Below are 22,305 nucleotides of genomic sequence, written 5' to 3' on the forward strand. Positions count from 1 at the left end.
ACACGGCGCAGCTTCCACCCTTTACTGATCTCGCTGGAGCATGCGCGGGGCGAGCCAGCTTGGCCAATCCGTGGGGCTTGCGTCATCAGCGCGCGTCCGCCCTGCCCCCCGTCAGCAGCGGATCTCGTAGGCGGCCGGCGGCTGCTGCGGGAGGCTCTGCGCGATTCCGGGCGCTGCGACCTCGGCCGCCTCCGCCGGGCCTTCGGCGAAGAGCGGCTTGGAGCGGTTGATGACGAACATCTCGTGGCCCCGCTCGTCGCGGAGCTCCTCGAGCTGCGCGAAGGTGCAGGGCCCATCCGAATAATCGTTGACGAAGAGTGCGCCCTCCCCGGGAGGCCCTGGTGCCTTTTTGCGCCTGCGCCGCCTGCGGCAGATCATGGTCGCCAGCAGCAGCGCCGTGAGCGCCAAGAGCGCGATGGACGTCGCGATGGCCGTCTGCGTGGCCAGGCCCAGAGCGCGAAAGGCCATGCCGCCCGCCTCGGGCAGGGGCTCGTGGCTGACTGGGTCGCCGGCCCGGGGCGGCGCAGGCGCCAGCAGCAGCTGCTGGGACAGGTTGACCAGAAGCTGGAAGGGCAAGCGGGCGGCGCCGCCGGCGTTAGAGGCCTCGCACTCATACTTGCCGGCGTGGGCCAGGGTGATGTTGGTGAGGAAGAGCATGCCGCTGCCCGTGTCGGATGCCCCGGGCCCACCTGGGCCCGGCACCCCGCTTTCAGGTTGGGCCTGGGCCTCCGGCGGTCCCTCGCGAGGCTGCGCCACCTTTCTCCAGGTCACCAGGGGCTGCGGGTAGCCGGATGCCTGACAGGCAACCCGCAGGTCCTCACCCAGGTTGGCTGTCACCTCCAGCGGCTCCACGTGCACAGAGGGTGGGATGCAGATGAGGCTACTGCCAGATACTTCCAGGAGACTCTGAAGTGCCAGGCGGGGGGGCTCTGCACACGTGATTTTCTTGTCCCTGGAGCTGAGCAGTCGCTGGCCCCCTTCCTTGATCCAGGTTCCCAGCCAGTGCAAGGCACAGTCACAGCGCCATGGGTTCTCTGTGGGCAGAGCAGCAGCAGACAGGTAGCTAGCTCAGGGGTGGCTCCAGAGCACGGCGTGTGTGGCTGGGGTTGTTGGCCAGAGCAGGAGACCCTTTCTCACCTCCCACAGTTGGGGACCCCTGCCACCCTTTCTCTGACCCCAGGCTCCTTAAGTGTGGGCAGCCACACACCCCCACCTCCTTTCTGTGATGCACGACCAGTTTACTTCACCCATCTCAGAGAAAGCCCCCGCTCCTCCGACATCTGTCCTTGTGATAAGTCTTGCTATCTGGGGGGGAACTTCTGTGTGCACATAGACATCCTGCCAGCCTTGTCTTCGGGTGCTGTCTCCAGGAAATATCCCTAGTCCTGGTCTCATCTTTTTTCCTGCCTGCCTCTCCTGGCCCCAAAGTGTATGAGCCGCTCAGCTCTGTCCAGTTTGTTCAGGGACTCATACCTTTTCTGTCTCCCTTAGGCAACTGTAACCCTGCCAGCACCCCTACTCCTAGCAGCCTTCTGTCATGGCTATGGGTGGTGGGGGGGCCCCCCAGAACACTGCCACTGGAGCCCCTTCCACAGCTGGGCTGGCTACCTACCGCCACCATTGTGGTCAAGGAAGCTACCTTTGCATGAGAGTCCCTTGCCCCCAGAAAGAGGTACCTGTGAGGCGCAGGACCTGCAGGCTGGCCAGGGGCTGCAGGGTCTCCTGGCTGATGGTGCCCAGCTGGTTCCTGCTGAGGTCCAGCAGTGCCAGCGAGGAGAGCCCGGCCAGGGCCTGGTTCTCCAGCAGCTCGATGCTGTTTTCCTGCAGGTGCAGCTCCTGCAGTCGCTGAAGCAGGGACAGTAGGTCATCAGGGAAAGGGACCCTGGGGGACATGTCTCCTTCTTACCAGGCTAGACTGGGCTGCCTTTTCTCCCTTTTCACCACTCCAGCCCGGTAAGGCAGGTGGCAGTGCAGGAGGACCTCTTTCCCACTCCTCCCCCCTCACCTGCAAGTGTAGGAAGGTGAAATCCAGCAGCTGTACCAGCTGGTTGCCAGCTAGGTAGAGCACGCGCAGTTGGGCCAGGCCGGCAAAAGCGCCAACGCGCAAGCCGCGCAGCCGATTGCCGGTGAGCGCCAGCTCCAGCAGGCGCGACTGTGCACGGAAGGCTCCTGGCTCCAGGGCGCGCAGGCTGTTGTTGTGCAGGTAGAGACGACGCAGGGAGGCTAGGGGCGCCAGGATGCCCGGCTCCAGGCGCGCGATGCTGTTGTCCTGCAGGAACAGCGTCTGTGCCGGAAGGAGGGAGGGAGAGAGTTTACCCCGCTGAGGGGGGGTCTCTCTTCCCTAGGGCATCCCATTCACTCACCGGGAGGCTCGCACACCATCCCTCCGTGTCGCGGGCACCCCTGGCCCGCAGCCCGGCAGCCCCACTCGGTGCCCACCTGCGTCCCAGGCGGGATTCCGGACGGGACCAGGCGCAGCCGCAGGGCGCCGCACTCCACCGTGGCGCTGTAGCAGCGGCAGGCCGCAGGGCAGCCGGCAGCGCGAGGCGGGAGACCCGGCAGTGACAGCAGCGACAGCAGCAGCAGCAGTGCGGGCGCCCCTGGGGCCATCTCTTGCGGGACCGGCCGCAGGCCACGAAGTTGCAGCCTTCTCAGCAGCCTCCCTACAGTCTGGCCCCGATGGGATGCGCCTCCTGAAACACAGGTGGTCAGGCCTGTCCCTAACACTTGAGAGCCAGTGAAAAGCACGGATGGAGGCACACACCGTGTCTGATTTTTGAAGTTTGAAATTAGTTCAAGAAACTGATAAAACGTTCGTTGCCTTCCTTTACAAAAAGGCATAAAGATCTGGGGCATCAGGTTTCGGTTTAGAATTTATCATGTCCTCGGTCTTGCCACACAGGCCACAGAAGGAGCGCCTACACCACCCCAACCCGCTTCTCTCCACATCCCATCTCTGCCCAAGGCTCCACGCTGCTAGTGTCCGTACCTGCCCTCACCTAACCTTGACCCGGGGTTTATTCTAGTCATTTTTATCCCTAGAACTCATGCTATGACCCCAACCCTGGGACTCACCTGTTGTGAACTGATGGAGGACATGGGCACAACTGGTCTCAGGGGAGCCACCAGCCACAGGCACAGTTTTGTCCAGCCTCTGGCCCTGCCCTCCTGGGGGTGGGAGTTGGTAGAACAGCTTAGCTAGAATTAGAACTTTTCCTCAGGGAAACTGTTAGACAATTGGGGGATGAGACAAATAGGAAAGCCAGTTCAGAAGCTGAACTGGCTCCATGCTGGCTCCGAGAAAGGTGCATCCGTCTTTGGGGGTAGGTGGGGCCCTGGAATGGCTGGGGTGTGAAAGAGGGGCCTTGGGCCACTAACTGGGTTTTAGTGTAGTTTCCCAAGTAGGCTCTGGGAACACTGATCTCCTGGACTCTGAAGGAGTGTGTAGTGTTTTGGGGTTTATACACATGCAGCTGTGACCCTAGAGAGAGAAGAAGGCCTGGGTCTAGCTCAAGGCACAATGAGTCCTGTTGTAAAGGTGGGGACCTCGGCTGAGAAGCCAGCCAGTCTGAAGCCAGGGATGGTAGGGCTGAGGGTGTGCTATCAGCTAGCCTCCAGCCCCACCTCAAATGGTCCCTGCTCTGAACACCTGCCTGTTCACCTGGTCTCCCTATTAGGAGAGTGAGTCATGTGGAAAGACCCCAAGTGGCCTTGGTGTTTGTTTAAATCTTGCTCTAAATTGTAACTCACATGATTATTTAAGATCGCCGAAGAGAAGCAGGCACAGCAAAAGTTTTCATGGAATCGCTTTGGCCCAGGCAGGGGCAGTTCCCAGTTGTCTCAGAAGGTGTGTGAAGAACCCCGAAAACTAGGTGGCATACTCTGAGTCCCCAGGATCCATTTCCCTGAGCAAAAGATTTGGCCCAGGGTGCCCACCTAGTTTCCAGTGGCAAGGCCTCTCAAACAGAGAAGGTTCTTGGTCTCCTCCTCAAGACTCAGGGGACTGCTGCCCACACGGACACCCACTAGATGCTGTTTCGTGTGGAAGGGCTGGCCTGGGCAGCGTTAAGGACTCAAGCAGGAAGACCAGGGGAGGCCAGGCCAGAAATCCTTTTACTCAGCGGAGAACCCCCTAATCTGGCTGGGCAGGGGGCGGGGTGTCACATACTGGATTTGGTGAAGGCTGTCACTGTCTCCGGGGCGCCCATCTGTGCGGGGAGGGGAGTTTGGAGGGGTAACGGAGGAAGCCCTGCGACGCTCTCCAGCGCAGTGCGAGGCCCGAGTCGGGTGTCTTGATCTCCCAAGGCGCCCTCTGCACCCCCTCCGGTGCGGCCTGTCCCGGGCCGGTTCAGGGCAGGGCGTGGTCCCCGCCAGGTCGCACGCCCTTCTCGGTGATCGCCGGGGACAGAGCCGGTATAGCCCCTGATCCTGCCCCCACGCCCGCTGACCTTGGGTCGGGTGCCCCCTCACCTGACGCTCCTGCGGCGCGGCTCCCCCGCCGAATCCCGGCCCACCGAGCAGCTCCGGGCGGGGGAGGGGCGGGCGCCGCTCGCGCTCGCGCACTGGAGCCCCCGCACCTCCCTCCCGGCCGCCCGGGTCTGCCGTCGCGAGCGCTGGCCGAACCCGAGGACGCCGAGGACTTCCCAGGCCGGGGGTGTGCGGACGGGGTAGAGCACCCGTGACCCCGCCCCTCCCCACGTCGGTTCTCGGGCCGCGGCAGCACCTCGGACAGCGCCGGGCGGGGCGGGGCCGCCGCGCACGCGCACTCGGACGGCGCGCTCTCCGGGTGGCGCGTGCGCAGCGACGCAGCCCGTGGGGCGCAGCGGGACTGGGGGCGCCAGCGGCTGCGAGCCTGCCGCTCAGGGCGGCGGGGCGGCGAGCAGCAGCGGGGCCAGGTCCATGGTGAGGGCGAAACGGCTGCCCTGCCAGCGCACGTGCGAGGGCAGCTCGGGCGCGCCGGGCGCGTACTCGAAGCAGGCGCTGAGCTCGAAGGCCAGAGCCGATCGCACCAGGCCCACGCCGCCCGCGCGCTCCGGCGCCGGGTGGTAGAGACGCCCATTGGAGGCCAGGGGCAGTAGGCGCGCCGGCTCGAAGGGCACGGCCAGGGCCTCGCCGCCGCCGCAGTAGGAGAGGCGCGGGGGCTCGGGGCCAGCGGCCAGCAGGTGCGTGAAGACCACGGGACGGTCCTCGCAGCGTAGGAAGTTGCGCTCTCTGCCGCAGGGCGAGAGGAAGGGGAAGGAGGCCTCGTAGCGCCCGCTGCGGTTGGGTCTCAGGCGGGAGAAGAAGATGACCAGGAACTGCGGGTCTGTGGGAGGGAGGCCGCGACTGCTCAGCATGCCGGGCCCCGAGGCCCCCTTGGCCCTACTGCCCCAGGCAGGCGGCTCGCCCTGGGTCACACCAAGGGCAGACGCCGGCGGTCGGACAGCCTCCCAGGCCTCACTCTAGATAGGGGGCTTTGAGCGCAGGACGGCCAGTGCCCTTGGTGTGGTTGGGCAGCGGAGCCCTTCAGGGCCTTCCCCGAAGGAAGAGGGAAGGTGGGGAAGGAGGGCCCATCAGTACCTTTGAAGCAGGTGATGAAGTTCTTCATTTTGGAGTCATCCAGGAAAAGCTGCAGAGAGGCAGACCGTGGCCCTTGAGTCCCGGGGGAAGCCCGACAGAGCCGGCCCCAGGGAGAGAAGGCCTGGGCGGGCCTGAGCCCTGGCCGGTGTCCGCTTTCTTTGCTCGTCTGTGCACACCGTGTGCAGGGAGGCGCGTGGAAGGTAAGCCTGGGGGCCCTGCAGACTTCCCCACATCTACCCCGCACCCCCGGCCTTGCTTCCTCATGCACAGGTTCTCTGGGTTGGCATGCCTTTCCCGCTCCTCTTCCCTCCTCCTTTCAAGTTTCTAATGAGATGTGCCCCTCCTCCGCGGAGGTTATCTGACTTGCTTCCTCCTGTATTTGGCGGATGCCCCCGCCAGGGCTTCCAAAGCAGGAGGGGCGGCTCCGAGCTGGGGGCCGCATGATCTGAGGATGCAAAGCGCGCAGGGTGTAACCACGTGTGGGAGGTTGGCCGCTCGGACCTAACCCTCTGGGGCCGGGGCCGGACGCCCCAGTCTCTCCAGCGCGACTGCGGAGGTCGGGTACCCTTACTTGAAAGGCCCCGCCTACTCAGGCCCCGCCCCTCACAGGGTACTCCCTCAGGCCCCGACCCGCAGAAACCCGGCACCAGGCCCCGCCTCTCACGGGAGCCTCCCTCAGGCCCCGGCCCCGCCCACCTGGCCCTGATGATCCACGTAGTAAAAGTACTCGCGCGTCCGCGGCTCTGGGCTCTGGCCCTGCGTGTAGGAGACGCCCCCGCCCCCACCGTAGGCCCGGGTCCCCGGGGACCGCGCCAAGCCGAGGGCCCAGGTCCGCAGCACTCCGCGCGTCGCCCACATCGTCCTTCCGTGCCGGAAGCGGCCAGAAGGTCACGCGGGGGCGGTGCTGCGCGAACGTAAGTCCCCTGGTGGCAGCGACCTCGCGCTTTGGGTTCCGGCGGCGGCCGCGGAGCTCCTCCCCACCCCCCGCCCTCCTCCCCACCCCCCGGGCTTTGCTTGTCCCCCGGACCCCGGGCGGCCCCGACACTTCCTTCTCTGGGCTTTAGGGGCGCGCCGCCCTGCCGTCCGGCTGGGAAAGGGGTGGCGGGCGGGGCCTCCCGACAATGGGGTTCGGGTGTGAGACGCGGGTGCGGGAGATTTCGGGAACAGGGATACGGGCTGGGAACGGGGCGCTGCCGGGCATGCGGGCCCTGTTCCTCCACCCTCGGAGGCTGGTTGCTCTCACGTGGGCGAGGTACCCGCCCTGTCTCCTCCCCCCACCCCTAGGAAGCCCACCCCCACCCCCGGTGGGGCAATCTGCCTGTCCAGCTGGGTGCTGAACGGAGAGATGGTGAATAAACACTGCCTAGAAGCCTATGCCAGCTTGCGGGTAAGGTAGCTCAGAAAGAGTCCCCCTCCCAATCAGGCAGGGTTTTCGGGCTCAGTTGTGATACCCCAGGTGCCTCGCACCTTGCGCGCCTACCTGGAGCCTCGTCCCCATTCCCGGGAAGCTGCCTTGCTCTCCACCCCCACCCCCTGCTCCCCTCATTCTCCCTTGGCCTGGCTTCTACCCTGGTTGCCCACACCAGCAACCGACTGGCCGCTGATAGCTGCCCCGCCACAACTGGAAGGAATGGGAGGCGACAGGCTCGCAAGTGTCCATACGTACTTTATTCACACAAAGTGTTGTCATCTCTCGAGTCCGTGCATCAGAGCGAGAGTCTGTGGCCGGGCCGCCCCTACCCAGGCCCCGAGACCACCGGACTGAGGACTCTCCCCCAGTGGACACCAGGCCTCGACAGGACTGGGCTTTTTTGTTCATAATAAATAAAAACAACTCTAAATATATATATATATATATATACATATACATATATATATATATATATATATATATATAACCGGGGAGAAATTAAGTCTTACAACAATTGGAACTCAAAATTACAAATTGGAAAATGTACAAACTGAGAGTCTAGATATCTCCCCTCCACCCACCCTACCCCCCGGCCCTGGCTCTGGCCTCGAGGAAGGGCAGTCCCCGGTGCCCCTCTGGTCCCCAGTTGAGGGCTCCTTCCCTCTCATCTGCTGCAGGTCCGGGATGGGGATGGGGCAGGGTTTTATTTTTGGTCAGAAGCCAAGAGGGTGGAGAAGAAAATGAAGGAATGATCTCAACTTGTCTGCAGAGGCCGGGAGAGGACTCAGAAATAAATAACATTTGGGTTAAGACTATGTCATTAGCAAATTTAGTTCTTATATCTTTCGCTCTATTTATATCTCTATACACAGGCGGGTTGGGATGCGGGATAGATTCTGAATTTATAGTTACACGAAGAAAAAATACTCTTGCCCCTCCCCCACCCTGCCCCAAGAATGCCTGCCCAACCCTGCCCCCCACCCCAGAGGACTTTGGCTTGGGGGCCCCTTTCTACCCAGAGAGAAGCCCATCGGGCCCTGCACCAGCCAGGCTCTGCTCTGGTGGTGAACAGCCCAGAGCCCTGGAGCCCCCAAACTCCTGTGCAGTCACCACGCTGGAGGCCACAAGTGGCAGGGGGAGGGGGCGGGAAGGGACTGGGGAGGGCGGAAGTTGCAGATCGGGAGACCCCCAGGTCAGGGGGAGGGCAGAGGAAGAGCAAGATGGGCAGCCGGGCTGGGCCGGGGCCAAGCTGAGCGCAGCAGCCCCAGGAAGGGCGGCTTGTGCTCTCGGGCCGGCCGGGAGGGGCAGTGTCACTTGGCTCCAGGAAACAGAAGGCACTTTCTCGCGGCCGAACCGCGGCTGGCGGTGGGCGGGGCAGCGCCGAACGGTACGGCCACGAGGCCTGGGGCGGGGCAGAGGCGCTCTTCCCGCAGCCCCTCTGGCGTGGCTGCGCCTTCAGGCCGAGGGCCCGGGTCGGGGGATGCGGGTTCCAGGGCTGGGGCGGGCATGGGCGGAGCCGGCATGCTACCTCCGCTTCTCGGGCGTCCCCTCCCCCCCTCCCCGCGTGCCCCCTGCCCGGGCGCACCCGGGCAGGCTCTGTCCCCATCGTCGGTCCCTCGGTGCCCGCGCGCTATAGCACGCCCTCCATGAAGGTGGTGTCCAGGTGCTGGATGAGCACGCGCAGGAAGGACATCTCCTTGCGAGTGTTCTCAAAGATAATGCGCGGGTCGTCCGAGCGGCAGCGCAGGCAGTTGGGCGCCATCACCATGGCCAAGTTGCTGACGTCCATCTTGGTGATGGCCACATTGGCGGGCTGCACGAACACCTGCGCGGGGAGCGGGGAGCTGCGGGTGGGCCGGGGCGGGGCGCGGAGGGGCGGGGCGCGGAGGGGCGGCACCGCCTACCTGGAGGAAACGGATGAGGTAGCACAGCACCAGGCGGTTGATGCGGGGCAGCGCGTGCACCACGGCCACGGCGGCCTCGGGGCTCTCGTAGTGCGCGATGCACTGCTCGTAGAACTCGTGGGGGATCAGGGGCTCCTCCAGCTCCCGGTACCACAGCTTCAGCAGCGACGCTGGGGACGCAGCGCGGGGGTTCCGGCTGGGCGGGGCAGCCGGGGACCCGTCCCACCAGCAGCAAGGGGCGAAAGCGGCCGTGTGTGTCGCGAGTGGGGGCGAGGGGCCAGGACCAGACGGGAGGTGTCCACCCAGCCGTGTGGGCTGCGCGGCCGGAGGCCAGCGGGCGCCTGGTCCCGAGGGCCTGGACGGACCCCGAGCGCCGGGAACCAAGAGAGGCTGTGCGGCCACCGCGGGCAGGCCAGCAGAGGGAGGCGCCGTGGAGGCTGTCCAACAGCAGGGGGACGTCTGTGCTGGAAACGGACCAGAGGGCTGTCCCTTCACGACGGAGAGCAGGGAGGGCTGAAGCCTCCGAGCTGCTCCTGCTGCTGAGGGGGCTGGGGGCTCACCTGGGACGTGGGGGTCCTCCAGACCTGTAGGCACCTTCCACTGGTCCACCTGTAGCTTCAGGGCATTCACCTCATCAATGTCCCCAGGGACTCTGCCAAGCACAGGGCAGGTCTCAGGGAGGAGGAGCTGGGCTTGCTCGGGGTCAGGGCTGGGCTGCCTGACCCCTCTGCCCAAATGGCCCCTTTCCTACCAGAGGGAGGTGTGGCTGGGGTCCCCTGTCCCAGGCCCCCTCCCTCATCCCTCTACTGACTGCCCCGTGCAGATCCCTTCGTCGGGATGGTTCCTGAGGCCCAAACCCATAAGCCAGTTTCCCCACCTGTCCCGGGTCCCGGGAAGGTGAGTCATGACAGCAAGTGAGACTGGCCATGGGCCACCCTCCATGGTTCGGGGCCATCACCTCCACTCACAGGTGAGGGCCGTTTGCTGGGCGTCGCTGCATCTTTCCCGGCCCTGCCCATGGTTGGTGTCCAAGTGCCCTCTGGGCCCCTCCCTGCTGGCCATTTCTGCAAGGGCGCTGTCCCTGGCTAGCTCTCCTGTCTGGGTTCCGGTGTGCCGCCATTCAGGGGGGACAATCCCGCTGACCCACCTCCTAAAGATGGGGCCCCCCCCACCCTCCTGGCCACAGGGTGCCCGGTCCTTCTATTTGCTCCAAGTTGCCCTCCCTGCCTGCACGCTGGCCTCTCGGGGGGCTTCTCTGGCTGCTCTGAGGCAGGGGCCCCCGTCGGCCCAGGACACGTGGTGCAGACACCCAAGCCCCCACACCCAGGGCCCAGGTTGCAGGGCACCTGAAGATGCCTTCCGTCTGGTCGCCGTTGAGCGCAAGCACCTCCTCTGACAGCCGAGTCTGCACCCAAGGCAGCTGCCGGTCGGGGTAGCGTTCCTTCTGCATGCTCATGACCTCCTGCAGCGCGCTGCCAAACAGGGACGGGCTGAACACGGCGTTCTGGGCGTGCCGGATCTCCTCCACGTTGGGCTTCTTCAGCCCCTGCAAAGGCGGCCCAGCTCTCTGTCCCAGTGCGGCCCGGCGCCCGGCTCCCAGCCCTCTCTCCCCTACACCCCTGCAAGGGCCGCCCCGGGCTCCCCCGCCCTCTTTCCTCCTCCTGTCCTCTCGTCCCTGTGAACCCCAGGCCCGAGCCGGGGACCCCCCAACTCCCTGGCCCCTGCGTCACCGGAGGGGCCTCCTGCTGGGCCACCTACAGCATCAGAAGCTCCAGGTGGCACCCTCCGCACTGTGAGCCGTTAACTGCCCCACCTGCCCCCTCCCCAAATCTGCAGCCCCCGCCTCCCGCCGGACTCTGTCTAGGCATCGCCGGCACAGGCTGCCCGCCCACCTCTGCCCAGCTGTTCTGGGAGAAGTTCGTACCTTCTTGGCCCCAGTCAGGGCTGCCTTCTGCAGCTTGTGGTAACAGTACTTGGCATATGTGCTTATTGCCACCCCTGGAAAAGAATGGTGCCAGTTGGCTTGGCATGGATGAGTGGGAGCTGGGGCTGCAGGCCAACCAGGGACTGAGAGAGGAAGGAGCCAGAGGGTGAGGAGAGGTGGCTCCTGCAAGAACCCGGGGGCCCAGGCCTGACCAGCCTCCTGCCTGCTGCTTGCCCCAGGCAGTGGGTCCTTGGACTCCTGGGCCGCCCTTCAGAAGTAAACTCATGGGAAGAGGCCGAGGGGCACTGCCCTCTCCTCCAGAGGAGCCCGGTTGAAGAAGGAAGCCCTCTGCCAGCCTACCCAACCCTCCCCCTGGCCAGGAAGGTCAGGCTGGGGATGAGGTCTATTCCTCCGGGGGAGGCGCAGGCAGCACAGGGCAGGGCCTGGGGAGCCCCCCAGAAGGGTGATCTCCACGTGCTTCACGCCTGCAGGCACTCGGCGCCCGTCGCCTTGGGCCAGCGCTGGAGGACGGAGCTTTGGGGGGGCTGGACAGCAGGCCCAGCTCTCTTGCAGCCCGGCTTCCAGCCAGAGGCCTGGGCAGCCCAGGGAGGGGCCTTAGCCCACAGTACCTCATGCCTGCTTGGCCAGAGGCTGCCTGGGTAGGGGCCAGGGAGAGGGAGGCCCGGGGCCTGGCTCACTTGGGAGGGGCTTGAGTGTGGAAGGGGTGCCCTGTGTCCTGAGCCTGGGTTTCGCTGGGAGCGCGACGCTGGGGAAGGACTACATGGTGACGCTGCCTGAGGGCTGAAGGTGACAGGAGGCCTGGTCTCCTTTCTCAAGGGAGGGGGCTTTCTAAAACCTCACCCCTGAAAGCAGCAGTTCTAGCTGGTGGTCATGGAGGGTGGCAGGGCCAGCAATCCGAGGGCAAAGACCTCAGGCCACGGGTCTTTCCAGATACGGTGCGTTGGGGCGGCGGGCAGGGGTGGGGGGCTGGAGGCAAAGGGAGGAGGGGGGAGAGGGAGTGGGGAGGAGACCCCACCCAGGGAGGGTCTGAAACGTGTGACGCATCTTTCCTGGCCCAGGCAAGGGAAGGAGCAGCAAGACAGGAGCCACGTGGGCCGGGCTGCCCCAGACGGTGGGCAGACAGACGGGCCGGCCAGGTGCCTCCAGGCTCAGGACAGGCCCGTTCCCTGTAAGGCGCTGCCCCTGCTGGGCCTCCCTGCCTGAGGGGTGCCTCTGGACCCAAGTCTCAAATACAGAGTCTTTTTTAATGGAAGCAGTTGTCTGAGGACACAGGGCTCCGTGAACCTCAGTGTGAAGAACACAAACATGTCTCATTCGTGAAAACCTTTTCATTTCTCGTTATCACAAAATACTTCTGCCGTTATAACTGCTAAGGGAGTTCTGTTTTAGAGTAATCAAAATGAAAACAACATTTCTTATAGGTGTTTAAACCCTGAAGAATCTGTTTCAGGTCCCTGGGGACCCACAGACCCAAACAGAGAACCCTAGCTGCAGCTACCCATCAGCCAGCTGGGGACACAGCACTTGGAACCTTCCGCCACTGGCCCACGTGGCAAGCTCTTGGTTCAGGGAGAGTGGGTGGTGCTCAGGCACAGGGAACCCGGGCTGTGCCCTGATCACCGGGAGCCCAGGGAGTGCTTGGCGGCGAGGCAGCAGGCGGCACCTGCTCGCTTTCCCCGTCCTGGGAGCGTGCCCACCCCTCCCTTGGGTGACAGCCTCCTGTCCCTGGGCTTGGGGCCCGTGGGCAGACTCGCCCTGACCTCCTTTCACAGGGCTTCCTGGGGCCAAACCAGCCTCTCCAACAGGCTGCGGTCTGAATATCCTTGGGCCACCACCTCTCACCTGGCAATTGTGCTGCAGCCTTTCCGGGCCTGACTTCCTCTCTGTAGGATGGGGACAGGTGCCCATGAAGAGCTGACCTCAGTCTGGCATGGAGTGAGGGCTCGGCTAAGGGCTGCAGCTGCTGGAGTCCGAGCTTTTGTGGGCAGACCAGGCACTGAGGCCTCGTGTGCCTGGGGCCCCTCTGCTGCCTCCTAGGCCAAGACTACGGGGTGTCCGCTGAGTGCCCGTGGCCAACCCAGGGAAACCCACCTGGTGCTGTGGGGGACTCTGAGTCCACTGCCCCGTTCTGGCCTCGCCAGGGCATGCTGCCACCCAGCGGAGAGACAGCGGCCCCCAGAGCGACTGACGAAGCAGCCCTCCCAGAGCCTCTGCTGCTGTGCCAGGTGCCCAGGCCAAGAGCCTCGAAGGCCGCTGGGCGTGGCCAGGACCTGCCACCTCTTAGCACGGACTCTGCTGGGTCCCGGGGGGTCCTCTGCACAGGGCTCTAACCCCCTCGGGGCTCCAACCACGCCCCGGCCCACAGGAGCCTGCACTCTGTAGCCCCAGCCCCACCTCACTGCTGCATCGGGACTCCAGTGAATGGGCTCAGGCAGGAGCTCAAAGCTCCTTCCGCGCCTGTCCCCAAGGACAGGGGCCCAAGGGCGCCTGGGAATCCTGGACTGTGGCTGCCCCCCTTCTTCTGGTGAGGATAGCATGTAGCCAGAGAGCTTCTCAGAGGAAGGGGTGCCAGGGGTGACTCTCACAGGAAGGAGAGTGGGGCAAGTGTGGGTAACCAGGTACAGGTGGGCTGGGGGCTGGTCCCAGGGCCCTGGTGCCAAGAAGGGAGGCTCATGGGACGGAAATGGATGGCTGGGTCTCCTGGCCAGGAGAGCACAGCCTTGGCCTAACAGGGCTTCCCTGGGGCTGGGGTGGGGGTGGGCTCCTGAGCCAGGGCCCAGGAGAAGAGCAGGGATGGGCCGTGCTGGGGGCCCCAGGGGAACAATGCCAGGCTTGGCCCCCAGCCCCAGGGGTGGCCCAGCTGGAGGTCAGGGCTGGGGAGGCACCTGCCCACAGGGCACCCCCTCACTTAGGGGTGCCTCCAGCAGGCCCCTCCCCACTGAGAACCCAGCATGCACGTTGGAAATTGTTCTGAGCACAGTGGAGAAAGGCGCAGGGCAGGTGTGGCCTCTCCCAGGAGCCCTGTCAATGACCTGAGCTTCCAGCCCACTCGGGAGGAGACCTGACGGTTAGTGCCCCCCCCCCCACCGTCCCCCCAGCCCAGAAGCGGTTAGAGAGAGGAGGCCAGGCGGCCGAGGCCGGAGAGCAGAGCTGTGCAGACGCAGCGCACAGGGGCTGCGGGAGAGGCCCTACCATCCGGCTCCTCAACATAAGGCTTGGGTTTCTTTCTCAACTTGGACTTCTTCTTAGTGTTCCTTTCCAGGAGCGCTTTCATGTGCTGTGTCACTGGGAAGCAAACAAAGGGTGAGGCCGCAGAACACGACGAGGAGCGCGTGCCCACGTGGTCCCGCTCGGGGCTGACCCCGGGCAGCTGGGAGGGCACCGCCCCAGCCTCCTGGACCCCTTGGAGGGAGATGGGCTGATGCCCAGCCAGAGGTGGAGGGGAGTGCTGGGCACAGGACTGGGTGTGTGGGCACCCCTGGGTCGTGTGGCTGCGGAGGTGCCAGGAACGTGCCCCTGGGCAGTGGGGAGAGGATGTGGTCAGCTCATGACCCGCTGGCCGACAGAAAGGCAGGGGTAGGGAGCCCCCTGAGAGGGCCGCAGCCCAGCCACCTGGTTCCTACGTGGCCGCGCTCCAGGGGCTGAGTGGGTGCTCAGCGAGAAAGGAGGGGCCTGGCTCCCCTCTCTGGCTGATCTGGGCACCCCCCCAACACCCCGCACAAAGTAACTCAGTGCCGTCGACGCGGACCCTCCACCCCCCCATGCCGTGCTCTGGAAGGAAGTCGAGTCACACAGCCCACACTGAGGTGGGATTCAACGCTCCCCTCACGGTGGACCCTCCGACCTACATAAATTATTTGTAATTCTTTCCTTTCTTCCTTTTTTTGGCCGCGTTGCGCGGCATTCGGGGATCTTAGTTCCCCAACCAGGGATGGAACCCGCACCCCCTGCAGTGGCAGTGTGGAATCTTATCCATTGGACCGCCAGGGAAGTCCCGTATTTGGAATTCTTCTGCGGAAGAAGCCCCCTAACTCTAACCCTGCATCTATCTAATCTCTTCTATCAGTTTGGGCTGAGGGATATTCAGTTTACGTTGTCAGGTCACAAGTCAATGTGACTTTATTCTGTTGCTCAAAGTGCTCCGGCTTTGACCCTGGGGGAGCTCCGTGTCCTGTGACCCGTGTCCTGTGACCCCCCCCATCACCTCCCCTCTGGCACATCCTCCCTTCTGGCACTGCACCTTGTACATTCCCTACCCCGGCCTTAGAATCAGCTGTTTCTCCAAACAGCTCCGGTTCCTTTCAATGGAAAATGGTAGAAACCAAGAGCTGCGGGTCAGGTGTCCTCAATGCTATTGGGGTGTCATGGCTTCTAGGCCCTAGGCTGGCAGGGCAAGGAAAGATACATGTGTATACTAGGTTGAAGAGACTCCCTTCTCGTCCAAGTTTTTTATCAGGAATGGAATGTTGGATTTTGTCAAATGCTTTTTCTACACTTATTGAGATGATCATACGGGGGTTTTTTCCTTTTTTTTTTTTTTTTTTGCGGTACGCGGGCCTCTCACTGTCGTGGCCTCTCCCGTTGCGGAGCACAGGCTCCGGACGCGCAGGCTCAGCGGCCATGGCTCACGGGCCCAGCCGCTCCGCGGCACGTGGGATCCTCCCGCACCGGGGCACGAACCCGTGTCCCCTGCATCGGCAGGCGGACTCCCAACCGCTGCGCCACCAGGGAAGCCCTTTCTCTGTTGATATGGCAAATTACATTGACTGATTTTTGAATGTTAAACCAACTTTTCATTCCTCAGATAAACCCCACTTATTCAAGATGCATTATCCTTTTAATATATTCTTGGATTTAATTTGCTAAAATACGGTTCATTTTTGTCTTCTGCTCATGAGGGATACTATCTGTGCTTCTTTTTCAAATTTTTGGTAATATCCTTTTCTAATTTTGATATAGAGAGAATTGGGAAATATTCCCTCCACTTCAATTTTCTGAGTTAGTTGCTACACAAACAATGAAATATTTTATAGAATTCACTAGTGAAGCCATTTGGGCCTGGAATTTTCTTTGTGGGAAAGTTTTATAAAGTACCAATTTCTTTAATAGATATATGATTTTTCTGGTTATCTATTTTTTATTGAGTGATCTTTGGTAGTTTGTGTCTTTCAAGGAATTTGTCCATTTCCTCTAAATTGTCATATTTACTGGCATAATGTTGTTCATAATATTTCCTTACTATCCTTTTAACATCTGTTGAATCTGTAATGATATTACCTCTCATTCTTGATATTGGTAATTTATGTCTTCTTTGTGTCCTGGTTAGCCTGGCTGGAGGTTTATTAATTTTGTTGATCTTCTCAAGTAATCAGCTTTTTGTTTCCTGTTTTTCCACATTGTTTTTTATGTTTTCTCTTTCATTGATTTCTACTCTGATCATCATTTCCTTTCTTCTCCTTACTTGTTGATATAATTTCGTCTCACTCTTTTTTTTTAAGTTTCTTAAAGTAGGAGCTAACTGATTTATTTCCTGATACAGACATTTAGGTGCCATAAATTTCCCTCTAAGTACTGCTTTAGCTGCATCACACAAATTTTAATGTTTTGTTTTCATTTTCTTTCAATTCAAAATACTTTGCACCTTCCTTTTTCATTTTTATTTGACCCATGGATTGTTCAGTAGTATGTTCTTTAGTTTCCAAATACTCAGGGATTTTCCAGATATCTTTGTGTTGTTAATTGCCAATTTAATTCCACTGTGGTTAGAGAACACACTTTCTGTGACTCACATTTTCTTTTTTTAGTATTTATTTATTTTGGCTGTGCCGGGTCTTAGTTGCGGCATGAGGACTCTTAGTTGCGGCTTCTACTTCCCTGACCAGGGATCAAACCCGCACCCCCTGCATTGGGAGCGTGGAGTCTTACCCACTGGACCACCAGGGAAGTCCCTATGACTCACATTCTTTAACCTTTACTGAGACTTGTTTTGTGGCTCAGAATATGGCCTATTTTGAAAAAGTGGCTTGAGATCTGAGTCCAGATGCTCTGGGTCCAGAGTCTTTAACCTTGCCCACTCCACCGTAGCTGCTCTGCTTCTTAGAAAGACCTTCAACTAGTCCTTTAGTTTTCAGCTCCATGGTCACCCCCACTTCCATACCACTGCAGGGGGAAGCTGGCTCCACCCACTGCTGCGCTTGGTAGGGTTTGCTTTGACTTGTCAGCTTCCCCACCACCTGCTTGGGATCCACATTTCTTGGTCTGCCAGGTCAGTTTCCAGCCACTTGTCCATGTGCTTTTCAGCTTCCAAAGCATAGTTGTTCTTTCTCTTCTATTCTCTTTGTCCTGGTGGGTTTTAGTATTTTTTATTGTGATAAATTATACGTAACATAAAATCTGCCATTTTAACCATTTTTAATTGTACACTTCAGGGTATTAATTACATTCATATTACTGTGCAGTTGTCGCAACCATCCACCTCCAGCACTTCCTCGTCTCCCCAAATGGGAAGTCTGTACGAATCAAACAACTCTCCATTTCTCCCTCCCCGTAACCCATGGCACCCACCATTCTGTATGAATTTGACTACTCTAGGGACCTCATACAGTTATTTGTCTGATTCATGCAGTATTTGTCTTTTGGGGTCTGTCTTATTTCACTCAGCATAATGTTTTCAGGATTCATCTATGTTGTAGCCTGTGCCAGAATTTCCTTCCCTATTAGGCTGAATAATTCCATTATGTGTACAGATGACATTTTATTTATCTATTCATCCATCAACGGACACCTGGGCTGCTTTCTACCTCTTGGCTATTGTGAACATGCTGCTATGAACATGGGTGTACAAATATCTGTTCATGTTCCTGCTTTCAGTTATTTTGGGTATATACCCACAAGTGGAATTGATGAATCCTATGGTAATTCTATTTTTAATCTTTTGAGGAACTGCCATTCTGTTTTCCCTAGTGGCTGCAGCATTTTACATTTCCTTGCGAGGTTTCTTTTTTTGCCTTTAAAAAATTCCTTCACTGTTCTTTCATCGTGAGTTCAAGGTGGAATGCAAGTAAGTGCACGGGTTCATCCTGCCGTCTTCACCTGGAAGGCAATGTCTTGCTGAAGGCACGAAGGCACACGTATCCCTCAGGGTCCGCAGCCTTCCCGTGTGCTCTCTGTGGAGCACCCCTGCGGTGCCTGTGCTGATCGCATGCTTAGGGAAGTCCAGGGCAGAAAAGCTGTGGAGTCACCTTGGTGGTGGCTGGTACAAAGGTGTGACCACGTGCGAGCCGAGGCTAAGCCAGCGGGTGGGGTCACGGGAATTGGGGTTCACCGTGTGGTACCTTGTTCCCTCAGAGTGGTGACCACACAGCAGATGTCACACACATGCTGGCAGATGAATCAAAAGCTTCTGAGGCCAAGGCAGGCAGTGTGGTTCCGGGTGAGGCCCCACCCACGGGAGCCAGCTCAGCTCTGCCCCCGCTGGTGCTCCCAGGATGGACTGCATTTCCTTTTTCTAAGTACAGGCTAGGTCCGTGTGGGCTGACGGGGCCTGCCCTGCTGACTGGCAGCCAGCACCCATGTTCTCGACGAGGGCCAGTGGGAGGGAGATCGAGGCCTCTCCTCTGGGCTCAGTGACGAGCAGGGCCTGGCGGAGAACGCCCACCCAGGAGCGGGTCTCAGGGCTGGAGACAGGGCTTTGGCTGGAGGGCAGCCCTGTGCCACAGATGTGAGACCAGATCCCACAGACACAGAACCCTGCTAGCGGGACCACACAGACCCAGCGTGGTCTGTGGGCAGAGACCACCGGGGCCTCAAAACCATGGCTGCCAGGCTGAACCTCGGTTCTCTCAGTCTGGCTCCCACGGCATAGACACTAGGGCAAAAGTGCACTAACCTCCGTGCAAGACGGCGCCGTCCTGCTGAATGATGTCCGGCTCTCCACGGACGCCCCAGCCAGAGAGGGCACAGCCTGGAGCCTCTGGCCTCTGTCCACCGCTCACTCACCTTTCGCTCAGCAAGCACTTCTGGGGCCCCCGAGGGCTGCGTGCTGAGCGGTGGACACACAAGGCCAAACCTCCAGCTCACGGCAGGGACGTTTCAAGACCTTTTTGGAAGAGGCTGAGGTGAACCATCAAGCCACTGGGGGCCCACCTGCTCCTGGGAAGGTCTGAGAAGACAGAGGCAGATCCAGGCTGCCCACTTCATCCAGGGAGCCACCTGGAGAGACCCGTCTGCAGCGTTCGGTAACCCTGCTTCAAAAACTGCCTGAGCAAACCTTCCGTGGCTTCCAAGATCTGCCCCTAAACGGCTGGTGTGCCGGATGGTGCCCGTGCTCCACACACCTTCCCCGGGCCCCCCACTGCCCCGCAGCCCTCGTCACTGTGTGCACAGGCCTCAGCCCCCCGCACCTGGGCTGGGGCAGAGCGCCGGCTAGACCAGCACGGACGGCCACTCCCACTGAGCGATCTTTGGCACGGCAGACACCCACGAACGCGGGGTGACAGACGGCCTGCTGCACTGGCAGGTGCTGCCTGCGGCTCCCGGCCCAAGGAGAGCACCGCCTGGCGGGCAGGACCGTGGGCGAGAGTCCTCCCCAGGGAAGGCCAGGCCGGGGCCCACGCAGACCCGACGCGTGGCCGTCAGGAACGCCGGGCACATGCGGCTCCGCACTCGGCCCCAGGCAGCCGTCAGCAGGCTGCTGTCCACGGCGGTCCCAACCTCTGAACACCTGAGGCGGCTCAGGCCAGCGCAGCTCACAGCACCTCAACAGCCTGCTGGTCACCTCAGACCTGGTGCCGGGCCAGTGTGCCACGCTCCACGCTGCCCTCAGGAGCCCTCCTGCGACGGCCACAAGGCAGAGCGTGAGCCTGGCCAGGGCAAACGCTGTAAGTGCACACGGGCTGACTGGCCTCCCTGCCCTCGCCAGGCAAGGTGACCAGGATGGTAGCCTCGGAGTGGAGCGGATGCCAGCTGGCGGAGACATGGGTGCGGTGCGTCCTCAAGGAGACCCCCACCTGTCAGCCCACGGTCAGGGAGGGACCCTGTGCCACAGCTGCCTGTGGCTCTTCTCAGGGCCTCAGTGCCGAGAAGGGGCTGCCCGAGGAGCCCGCATCCCAGTGGAGGCCAAGGATGTGCCCCTCCGGGAGATGCTGTGTTTGTGTACCTGCTGCCGCCAGGTGCCAGCCGGCGCAGACGGAAGCTCTAGCCGCAGCCTGTACTTTGAGCTGGTGGCAGAGCCCAGGGGTCCTGTCTGGGTCTTACCTTTGGTGTCGTTGACGGGGTCCATGTGCCGGTAGATGTAGCCCTCCAGGTAGGAGTGGAACTTGGGCGTGGGCGGGAAGAAGGCCAGGCAGATGGCCATGAGCTCCCAGCCGCGGGCCAGGCTCTCGAGGCGGAAGTTCTCGGTGGTCTGCCGGCACAGCTGGATGTAGAGCTCGTCCCGCAGGCCCTGGACGCTCCAGCCCTTGGTGGCGATCTCCAGGGCCACGTGCAGTGGGTCAGCCTTGGCGCGCCGGTCGCCCATGTACATCTGGATCAGCTTGAAGACCTCACAGGCCTCCTTCTTCACGTGGCGGTCGCTGGTCACGATCATGGGCTTCTTGATGGACTCGCTGCTCCACGCCAGCATGTTGGCAATGGACACCTTCCGCCGGAAGAGGCCCTGTGTGTGTTTGTTGAAGTGCTTGGAGGCCCAGTTCTCGATGTCAGTCTCCGAGGACGGCTTGCGAAGTGTGAAGGTGGGGAACACGCAGCTGGCACTGGGCATCACGCTCCGGGTCTGCCGGCTGCTCTCGAACTGGGCGCAGGTGCCAAGGTCCTCAGACTGGGGAGGACAGGGGGCTGTGAGGGGGTGGGGGCCCCACGTGACCCAGCCACCCCAAGCGGGCCCTGAAGCTGCTGGAGGAGAGAGGCCTGGTCGGGGTGGGGTGGGGTGAGGCCGGGCCTGGGCTTCCAGCTCTGCGCCCTGTACTGGTCTAACAGGGACCCAGAGAAGCCCTCCCTCTGACCTTCTACCCTGTGGGCTCGGCCTCCGGGAGGGGCCTGCCCTGGTCCGGAGACCGAGGTTTGGGGGTGGCCAGCACGGGTCTGGGGGCAGGAGGGAGCCGCGAGTGCGTCTCATCGGCTTCTTGGGCCGCCGTAGCCGCAGGTGGGAGGGGGCTTGGGGACGCTGCGTCCCCCGCGCTCACAGGGCTCCCCAGGCAGGGAGCTGGACCGCGCGTGGACGCAGGAAGGTGCTGCCTCCTACTGGCCTTGCGGTGGCTGTTTGGCTTCTGCTGGTTCAGATGGGAAGGGCAGCCCCACAAAGCGGCAGAAACCCCCAGATGCAACATTTGACAGAGAAACGCAAGTATCTCTGGGCCACAACGGCTGCACCCTTTTCCCCAAAAAAGACAGCGTTTGTAGTCTCGGGCGTCGGGAAGAGTGATGCCACGTGGAGGGGCAGAGCCAGCCCTGAGGGGGCCGTGGGCCGTGGTCCTCCGCTCCCGTGACGCGGGGAAGGGAGAGCGTCGCCCCAAGCCGCCCCCGCCCCCGCCCCCAACAGCCTCCACGTACCTGCACTCAGATAACAGCCCCTCACCCAATACTCTTTGGGGGCTCCTGTCCCCTGTCTGGGAGGCGGGCTCTTGTCCCCAAACCCACGCTGGCCTCCCCAACCCTTGGTGTTGAAAGCAGGGAAGGCAGCTCTCTGGGCAGCGCCAGGAGTGGATCTCGGTCAGGCCCTTGGGGCCCATGAGTCCTGCTGTCCTGGTCACACGCTGGGAGCCGGGAGCCCCAGGACGCAGCTGCTCACACTCCAGCTACCACCTGCCCCCCCCCACCCCGCCTCTTCCCATCTGTCCCGATGTCCTCCTGTGTTACAAGCCACAGACAGAAACGCTGCTCTGAGCTCTCCAGTCTGGAGGATCACTAAGTGCCCCGGGGGAAGCTAGCCACCTACGATGCCGCAGTTCTTGGGCATGTCTTCCCCACCAGGACTGGGGGGTGGACGTGAGGATGCTGACCCCGGGAGGCCCGGTGGCCACTGCCGGCTCTGAGCAGAGGCCAGGGCAGACCCTCAGCCTTGGCTTCAAGCAGCAGACTGGCGTGAAGGGTCAGCGACCAGAAGGTGAGAACCAGGACAGAGGGCCACACCAGGCCCCGGGCAGCATGTGCTCCCTGCTCACAACCAGGGCAGAAGGTGCACATGGATCCCGAGGGCCTGATGGATGTCCACGCCCAGCACTGAGCAGAGACGATCATGCAGGCTGGGCTTCTGCTTTGGCTCCAGCTGCAGCGTGGGGTTCTGGGAGCCACCTGGGGCTTGCTGAATGTGTCCTGGCCCCAGGCTCTGAGCCACCCAAGGAGCGCGTGGTGCTCTACCTGCACAGCTCCTCACCTGAGAGCCATTCACAGGTGGAAGAACAGGGGCTCAGGGCTCAGTGGGCAGGTGGCGGACTCTGTGGCCTGGAATCAGGACATGGCCTCTGGCCCCCTGGTGACCTGGCAGCACT

The 22,305-nt window shown here is 61.5% G+C and overlaps 2 protein-coding genes across 12 annotated transcripts in view; both read right to left on the minus strand.

The window, feature by feature from the left end:
• Window positions 1-8: 8 nt before the first annotated feature.
• On the minus strand, window positions 9-5,149 carry LRRC24 (leucine rich repeat containing 24). Of its 3 annotated transcripts, none has more exons than XM_067017690.1 (5): window positions 4,471-5,149; window positions 2,440-2,693; window positions 2,006-2,284; window positions 1,677-1,836; window positions 9-1,034 (listed from the first exon to the last, which is right to left on the minus strand). In XM_067017690.1, the coding sequence occupies exons 1-5, from the start codon at window positions 5,057-5,059 to the stop codon at window positions 112-114; spliced, it is 2,205 nt and encodes a 734-aa protein (XP_066873791.1). In that variant the 5' UTR covers window positions 5,060-5,149; the 3' UTR covers window positions 9-111. The 3 variants fall into 3 exon arrangements, with proteins under 3 accessions (XP_066873791.1, XP_058899269.2, XP_066873792.1); XM_059043286.2 differs by having other exon boundaries at window positions 1,677-1,845; XM_067017691.1 differs by having other exon boundaries at window positions 1,677-1,845; window positions 3,751-4,562.
• A 2,286-nt stretch (window positions 5,150-7,435) lies between these two features.
• ARHGAP39 (Rho GTPase activating protein 39) overlaps window positions 7,436-22,305 on the minus strand; it is a 78,994-nt gene continuing 64,124 nt past the window's right edge. For 5 of the 9 annotated variants that reach the window (XM_067017664.1, XM_067017665.1, XM_059043228.2 and 2 more), the window contains 6 exons: window positions 20,075-20,636; window positions 14,012-14,104; window positions 10,799-10,872; window positions 10,221-10,420; window positions 8,875-9,526; window positions 7,436-8,795 (listed from right to left, as the gene is read on the minus strand). In XM_067017664.1, coding sequence (XP_066873765.1) covers window positions 8,601-8,795; window positions 8,875-9,526; window positions 10,221-10,420; window positions 10,799-10,872; window positions 14,012-14,104; window positions 20,075-20,636 — 1,776 coding nt within the window. In that variant the 3' untranslated portion in view covers window positions 7,436-8,600. The remainder of the gene's footprint in view (window positions 8,796-8,874; window positions 9,527-10,220; window positions 10,421-10,798; window positions 10,873-14,011; window positions 14,105-20,074; window positions 20,637-22,305) is intronic. The other 4 variants (XM_067017670.1, XM_067017669.1, XM_067017671.1 and 1 more) reach the window with 4 other exon arrangements.

Source organism: Kogia breviceps, chromosome 17 (assembly GCF_026419965.1).
Source record: "Kogia breviceps isolate mKogBre1 chromosome 17, mKogBre1 haplotype 1, whole genome shotgun sequence".
NCBI lineage: Eukaryota > Metazoa > Chordata > Mammalia > Artiodactyla > Physeteridae > Kogia > Kogia breviceps.